The sequence below is a fragment of the Ostrinia nubilalis genome, chromosome 19, assembly GCF_963855985.1.
Source record: "Ostrinia nubilalis chromosome 19, ilOstNubi1.1, whole genome shotgun sequence".
NCBI classification, from domain to species: Eukaryota; Metazoa; Arthropoda; class Insecta; order Lepidoptera; family Crambidae; genus Ostrinia; species Ostrinia nubilalis.
In genome coordinates, this window is record NC_087106.1 from 10,660,216 (window position 1) to 10,668,377 (window position 8,162).

Below are 8,162 nucleotides of genomic sequence, written 5' to 3' on the forward strand. Positions count from 1 at the left end.
GTTTTTAAAATAATGTGACTTTACCAAATGTATGGAAGCTGGAAACATTGAAGTTTCGGATAGATCCAGTTTATTCTGTAACCTATTATTAATACCGTTTGATAGAGCTCATGAAGCACTTTCAGGATCAATAACTAGTTTATTGATATCTTGTATAGTTTAGAAATAATCGAGTGAGATCACTTATCGTTTCCACCCTGTATACTACACGTTCCAAATGTTAGCTTTCTAAGTTTAATGATATTAAAAACACATGCGGCATCCTAAAAGGTCTAACACCATGATTGTGATAGAAATTGCCATAATTCGCATAATAAAAGAAGAAATAGGTACTTAATGATGATTCTCGAGACACAATTTAGCTATTTTGATGACGTGAACATACATTCAATAAACGGCACAGTTATTTACTCTATTTATAAAGCTTTTACCTAAAAAAACCGCAATAAACACCCTGTATAACCGTACAATGAAACCTAAATCAATTTCCTGCGGACAACCTCCTCTGAATGCATTTTCTCATTCTATAAAAATAAGCTTGAATGAAACGTCAAGTTATTGTTCGAAGAACATTGACTTAGGTTCGATAATTTTAATTTTCCAGCGGGCGACCACGACTTGGAATTGTATTGGAATTTCAATCTTCGTTATACGCTAATATTATTATGTTGAAAGTTGAAATTTATTACGCAAACAGGGTTTTATGCTGTGCCTGCTAGCGGTTGCTTTTTGCCAACTATTTTCTCTAACAATATTGCCAGCTTTCCGCTCGGAATAATAGAGATTATTTTAATTAATTTCTGACGCTACGTTTTTGACAAAGAAAATTTACAGTGAAAAGTTAATGGCGGCGATTTTACACAACGAGAAAATTATGATTTTTTTCTTTATAACATCTTGAATATTAAATGGAGTTTGTTTAGCTAAAAACAGAGTATTTTTTGACAATGATTACCTACTTGAGTATGTACCTAACGGTGAGTATAGACTATGTAACGTTCTTACCAATGGTACAATACAGGTTAAATTTACGACGTTTGCTTCGTGAAAGAGTGACACTAGAACATTTCATAGAGCGGCTCTTTGTTCTGTTACAGTCAATATATAATTTAAAACAACATTTCAAAATACATTAATTTAAGTACCTATACCATTTACACTTTCAATATAGTATATTTTAGTACAAAAACTGTTAAGTATTTTAACAAACGCTATCCTATTTGTTTAAAACTAAGTAAGTAAAATGCGGGCAGCGCAGAACCGTTCATTGTGGAAAACCTTGGGGGAGGCCTTTGTCCAGCTGTGGACGTCATTTGGCTGAAACGAACGAACGAAAGTCTAACATTTTATTTAAAACTAATACTGAATTACATTTTTCAGTATCTCTAAATACATATAGGTACAGCAAAAAGAGCAATGTTCCCAAAAATCGATAAGATGCCACAGGGTCCATATTTCTTTCATTGAAGAAGACGACTGTTAGAAGATATCTTAACCCATAAATAACGCTTATCTAAGTTGGATAGGTTAACTCGGCAAGGTGAATACCCCAATACGTTAGGGGGGTAGGCGAAAAAAGCCTTTGCGCGCAAGTACTGCCTGCCAACACAAAATGGACTTTATCTTAATAAGTTAAGGTTCAAAATTGATTGAGAAAATCATAACAATGTGGTAGATTGATGTGCTGGTGGTGACTGTAATCAGCACAGGAATGTAAACACTTTTTATAGACGTTGAACTTTATTACAAGAAAAATAAGGTTAAATCTCTACATTTCTAAACTAACTGGACAATGAGGGCTATCGTTTTTATACTTAACAGTTGGCACCCCTGGCGATTGACAGGACCTTACTCTACAGTGGCGCCATCTTGATGAGTGCAAATGCGATAGTCCTCCTACCAATTTCGCGCTCACCAGTTGGTGCCACTGTCTTCGCTACTAGCAAGTGACAGGACCTTACTCTACAGTGGCGCTAACTGGTGAGAGCTAAAACGATAGCCCTCATTAAAACAGGAGATAACTAAGTATCTATGTTTTAGATACTTTAATCTTAGCTATTTGCTTTATATTATTACGTACGCATACAAATAGAGTCGGCGCTCAATGTAAAGAGATTTTTATTATTCTTCCATTCCACTGCCTGTGTTGATATTTTCCGTTTTATAGAGTCTCTTTTGAAGTATCTACAATATTCAGTATAGACTTTAATTTTCCACTAGCTACCATAATCACCTGACTTCACCGTTCTCTGTTTCAAATAAACGATATTTATATTACTTACAAGCCTTTTCATTAAAACTTTTGACGGACGATATTGGAACATTTTTTCAAATATTGCCTTTAAAGTTCAATTGATTAAACGATATTGAAATTTTTTTTTGGTTTAACCTTTAAAGTTAAAAAGACTTATGTATAACTTATATTTGAACGTATTTTAGGTTTTGACGAGTTATAGAATGGACAATTTTATTTATGATGTCTTAAAGGGATAAAATTCGAAATGAAGTCATGTGACAGAAAGCAAAAGTAGTGGACACAAATTGTTCAAAAATATAGAGTGGCGGTTTTTTTACTTTTTTTTTCTTTTAGTTATTTCTCAGTCATATTTCTCATTCATTTCTAAATACTCTTTCTCGTCATATTTCAGAATGTAGGGTAAAATAATACGATTGTACAAATGTTTAAACAATTTCATTGAAGTGTTTCTTTGCCGAACGAGCAAGTTTTATTATATTAGGGAATTACATATAGCGTTGAGTGTCGGTAGAATAACACTACTATGTCAATATAATGTGTATTAGGGTAAAGCCACACCAAACGCTGTTCACCTTTGCAACTCTTCGCAGCAAGCGATATTCCGATTTGACATAATGTTACCAAATCTCATGGTAATAGATGCAGAAGAGCAAAAAAGAGGTTTAGTTATATGTAGTTAATAAGATATTTTTAGCAATGGCAATGGTATGGTGACTTAAAGCCTAAAGAAGCAAAGTTGTGGAAGACTTCTGTTTATTACCGAAGTATAACATTAATAAGTACTTGACGCACGTTGAAATGCCCAATACTGTTAGGACATCATAGGTTTAAAAATCAACTTAAAAGTGTTTATAATGATTTCTTGTTTCAGCAGGCATATTAGTGTGAGTGGCGCCTCTTTCAGAATCTAAGCGACTTGATGAAATTATTATGTAAATGGCACACTACATTTCCGTCAAAGATACTGAAAAAACATTATACATCGAATAAATCGTATCGTTTGACGCCACAATGCCCAGAGTAAGTGTGGCCGTGGCCTAATCATGGTAAACATCCACACGTATTGTGTCAAGTATTTACACTATGACACATTTACAGTCTGACCTACTTTCGGCACGGTCTCCCCTCTCAATAATATTTACTTTACACCCTATATTGTTTACACTTCAACATGGCGCAATATTGTACGGTAATTGATTGATGCATCGTCATATATCATACTGAAACTTAATCTGGCGACAGGAACCCTCTTGAAGGCTGATTTGACGTGGTGACTCTACCAGTCTAATAGAGGTCGCGGGTTCGATTCCCGCTCTATGCAATATTAGGGCAATTGTTCTGGTATTCAATGTCAATGGATGATAGTGATGGTTATCGTTTGAACTGAAGGACAAGCCAGTTACGTGTAATACAAACATGTATAGTATAACTACATGTTTTTTTATGTTATTACCTACTCTACCTAGTTGTTTTCTTTGTGCTTCGAACAAGGCATTTTTGTCGGTCAATTTCATAATAGACAAAATAGTGCACATTTTTATTTAAAACACCGAGAAATGCCCAGCGTACTGTTATGACGGAAAGCCTTTAAAAATACCACCAACAGTTCGCTGCATTCTCAAAAGTTGGGCGCATATTTTTACTATCTTTCAACACAGAACTGAAACAACACAGTTTTTCAGTGTTTTTCAAAGAAATTCTCTGTATGTTACAGAGCGGTAGTTTGTAAACAATACCCTGTTAGTTTAATTAGTAACTTTTTACAACGGTTTCTCTCTTGCATTTGCACAGCTCGAATTATCTGTTTAACACAGTGGAGGATCTTGTAGGAAAAAAAAGATTTTGAAATAAAATTAGGAAGAAAAAATTAGGGACTTTTAAAACCATTTTTGTAGAAGTACAATAAAAGAAACATTATTCTGTGCTTCACAGGTCAATAAACGATTCAATTAATATGTCAGACACCTATGGCGACTCGTTATGACTGACACTACGGTTTCGATCTCATTGTTACAACTCACACTATAGAATGGTAGAAGAAAAATAACGCCCGTATTCACAAACATTACTATGAGGTCTCACAGTGCGCGTGGACGCACAGGTGACACACGAACCAATCACAGAGCTCTATTCAACGTTGTGTGTTCGATTTGCTGCTTCACTTACACCCGTATTCACAAACGATGCTTGCTTAAGTGAAGCAGCAAATCGAACGCACAGCGTTGAATAGAGCTCTGTTATTGGTTCATATGTCACCCTGTGCGTCCACGCGCACTGTGAGAACACATAGTAATGTTTGTGAATACGGGCATTAATTTCATTTCATTTTCATTTTCTAATAGTAAAATTAATTCATTTTAAGTCAGGTATAGTAACTAAAAAAACTATCTCCGCCATTTTTTCGATCGGTCTACCGTTCTTGAAAGAAACTAATTGTCTTCGTAATCAAGACCCAAGTCATAGGCAAAAACAATGGCTACCGAGCTACTGTCTACTATTGTATTCCACATTAATTAGAATAAACGGCTCTACATAGAGAAAGCTCGCTATTCAGATGAATTCAATGTAAGCGTGAACCCTGCTATTGCGTATGCAAATTCAATAGAGTATTGGCGTTGGGCCTTTTTGCTGGATACCATAGCGAAGGTAGAACAGCCAAATCAATTTACTATCATCATCATCACATGATGTCGTACTCCACGATGGCTCTACGTGCTTATTGAATGCTACTGACAACGCCACTCTTGTAGCGGAGTTTTGGGCTGACACTGTGTAGGTTTGTTGTCAACACGACAAGAAGATCATCATCATCATCGTCATCATCATCATTTCAGCCATAGGATGTCCACTGCTGAATATAAGCCTCCCCCGATGACTTCCATGATGACCGATTGGCGGGGCCTGCATCCAGCGCCATGCAGCTACCTTTATAATCGATTTATACGCACAATTCATACCTACACTTATATTAAATATGATCTATTAACGCACAGAAGAACATAATATAGGCAGGCCTTCCCTGGGTGGACTGCCTAATGAAGATTGCGAGAAGAACCTGGATTCGGGCAGCGTACAGTGCCATTCCAAAAATCCGTAGGCATCATCACAGAAATTAATATGTCGTTGTATCATATTCCTATCACTACCAGCAAGGGCCGGAAGACGTAATGTTCTCCCACTAGGTGGACCGACGATCTGGTGAAGGATACGAGAAACACCTGGATGCGAGCAGCGCAAGATCAGTCATTCTGGATACCTTGGGGGAAGCCTTTGTCTAGCAGTAGACGTCATTAACCGACTTCAAAAAGGAGGAGGTTCTATGTTCAACTGTATTTTTTTTTTGGCTAAAACGAAAATCCAAGGACCCCTACTACATACAAGGCGAGCATCATTTGAATACTTGAACTGGCTGTTACACTTCACCTATACCTACTAGGTATAGTTATTTACCTACACAGTTACGGGCAGTGGCGGAGCCGAATGAGTGATAACTCGCGTGGACTATGCAATCTATTACAATTACGAGTGGCCGCCATTCTGATGTACGCATTCGAGAGTGCTGCGTTAGAAATGGTGGATTTATACTAGCTTTTGCCCGCGGTTTTATACGATATTTTGGGTCTGTTACAGGAACATTTTATGTTCTATAACTTTCACTATTTTATAGGGATAAATAAACTCATCTATCACCATTACTCTAGATTTATGCCTACGAAATCGCGAGAGCTTCTATAACGAACAAAGTCGCAGACATGCTATTGTCGGTTTTAGTCTAAGGTATGTAGGCAGGGGAGACCGAGGAGAGTTGTGACATTGTCGATTTTTGTAAACCTATTATGGCCTTGTCCATGAGGGCGAAATCGGCCGCTAGTGTCCGCCAACGCGCGTATGATTCTACGCGCGTAGGATTCGCGGCAAATTCGCCCTCCTGGACAAGGCCTAACTATCAGCGATCTCGCAACAGCGCGTATTTGTTAGCTCGAGACTTGAGCTAAAAACGTACACTGTTGAGCTCGCTAGTGGATAATAAGTTCCAAAAAATCGACAATATCACAATTCTCCTCGGTCTCCCCTACCTAAGTCTACCAATATACTACGGCTTTACTTTACTGTCTTTGGCTGGGGACACAAGTTGTGTTTCCTTGAGAAATAAACTTAGTTTTTCCATTAGTTGGGCAGGTGAAGGAGTAGTTGTCTTAGAGTCCCACAGAACTCTTTTATTTATTCAGCCTTAGGATAGTTTGAATTCCAGTTCTGTTTTAGAACGGACATTTCCAATAGTGTTGTAGGTATATCGAGAGATAATCGATAGTCGATAGCTCTTGCCCTTTATGAGTAAAGCCTCCATAGTGAGACTCTCTTGATCCTGGTTCGATTCCTTGGTGGGCCCATATAATTTCTTAAAAGACGTTAGGTTTAGAATTAATATGTACACATTCTGGTCTGCATACCTAAATACTAGCTTAAGAGGGAACTCTGAAAGAAAACTTCTTTGCATATTTTGTTAAAAATATCCCCATTTAAATCGTAAATAATGTCATTTACTCGTAGATCTCTATGCCACAGAATACATAACCTATACACTCACTAGCATTAACAAATCAAAGTAGGTATATAACCTCAGACTCTACTCTTTGTAATTATTATTACATAATAGAAAAGACATTTAGATACAATACAATACTTTAATAACACAATGATATGAATTTCATCGCCATCACTTCACACACCCACTGCCGGACGAAAGTTTCATAGGATCTAACTCAGGACGTGGTTTCTTCTCTAGTTTCGATATCAGTCTCTTAAGTTTGGCTATTGCGAATGCTGGTGTCAGGCCCTTAGGGCACGCCAGGTTACATTGCATGATAGTGTGGCACCTGAATGCTTTGAAGTCATCGCGTAAATCGTACAGCCTCTGCTCCGTGTCTTCATCCCTCGAGTCTATCACCCACCGGTAAGCGTGCAGCAAAGAGGCTGGGCCCAGAAACCGTCTTCCATTCCACCAGTAGCTAGGGCAAGACGTCGAGCAGCAAGAACAAAGCACGCACTCATAGAGCCCATTCATCTTCACGTTATCATTGATGCTTTGAGCGAACTGCACTTTTCCGAGCGGCGTTTCGTTCTTCCTGATCAGATACGGCCGAATGCTGTCGTACCCTTTGAAGAAATGGGTCATATCCGCCACCAGGTCTCTGATAATGTACATATGGGGTATAGGGTGGATTGTGACGGTCTTATCAGGAGGTATTTGTGTTATGCAAGCTAGTTTATTTATGCCCTGTAAGTTTATAGCACAGGAACCACAGATGCCTTCGCGACATGACCTTCTGAAGGTCAAGGATGGGTCCATGTCTTTCAGTTTGATGAGGGCGTCGAGAACCATTTTGCCGCAAGTGCTGACATCAAGTTCGAAACTCTGGAGTTTTGGTTCCTCCTTGGATAGGATCCCACCGTACCGGTAGACCCTGAACACCCTCCGTGGATCAACAGTCTTCTGTGGAACTGGGGCTTTCTTCGGCTCTTCTTTTTTAGCTGCAAAAGTGCGCTTACATAAAAATAAATCTACCTCTTTATGCAAGTTTAGTTTCGCTAATGCTCGCGTCATATTGTAAATCAACAGTTTTTAAAACATAATAATTATAATCTATTTTGGATAAAAGTAATCTAAACACCGATTTATTTTGCTGATGACTTTTGTGAAATCGAGATGGCATAAGTCAAATTTTGTTGTCATTTTTTAATCATTTAACATCGATCATAATGTTTTAGGAATCAAAAATGAGTTTCTATTTAGTTTTGGCTATGGTCTAATGGTCTATGGTGGCAAAAAGAATAGTGGGGTAGGCTGAAATAACACAAGAGCTATTTCAAGCAAGTTCTATCAACACATTAGCATACTGGGTGA

At 37.9% G+C, this 8,162-nt stretch overlaps 1 protein-coding gene across 1 annotated transcript; it reads right to left on the reverse strand.

The window, feature by feature from the left end:
* Positions 1–6,922: 6,922 nt before the first annotated feature.
* Positions 6,923–7,959, reverse strand: LOC135081301 (succinate dehydrogenase [ubiquinone] iron-sulfur subunit-like). The gene has a single exon (XM_063976032.1). It carries the CDS (start codon positions 7,860–7,862, stop codon positions 6,975–6,977), a length of 888 nt encoding a protein of 295 aa, XP_063832102.1. The 5' UTR covers positions 7,863–7,959; the 3' UTR covers positions 6,923–6,974.
* Positions 7,960–8,162: the final 203 nt, after the last annotated feature.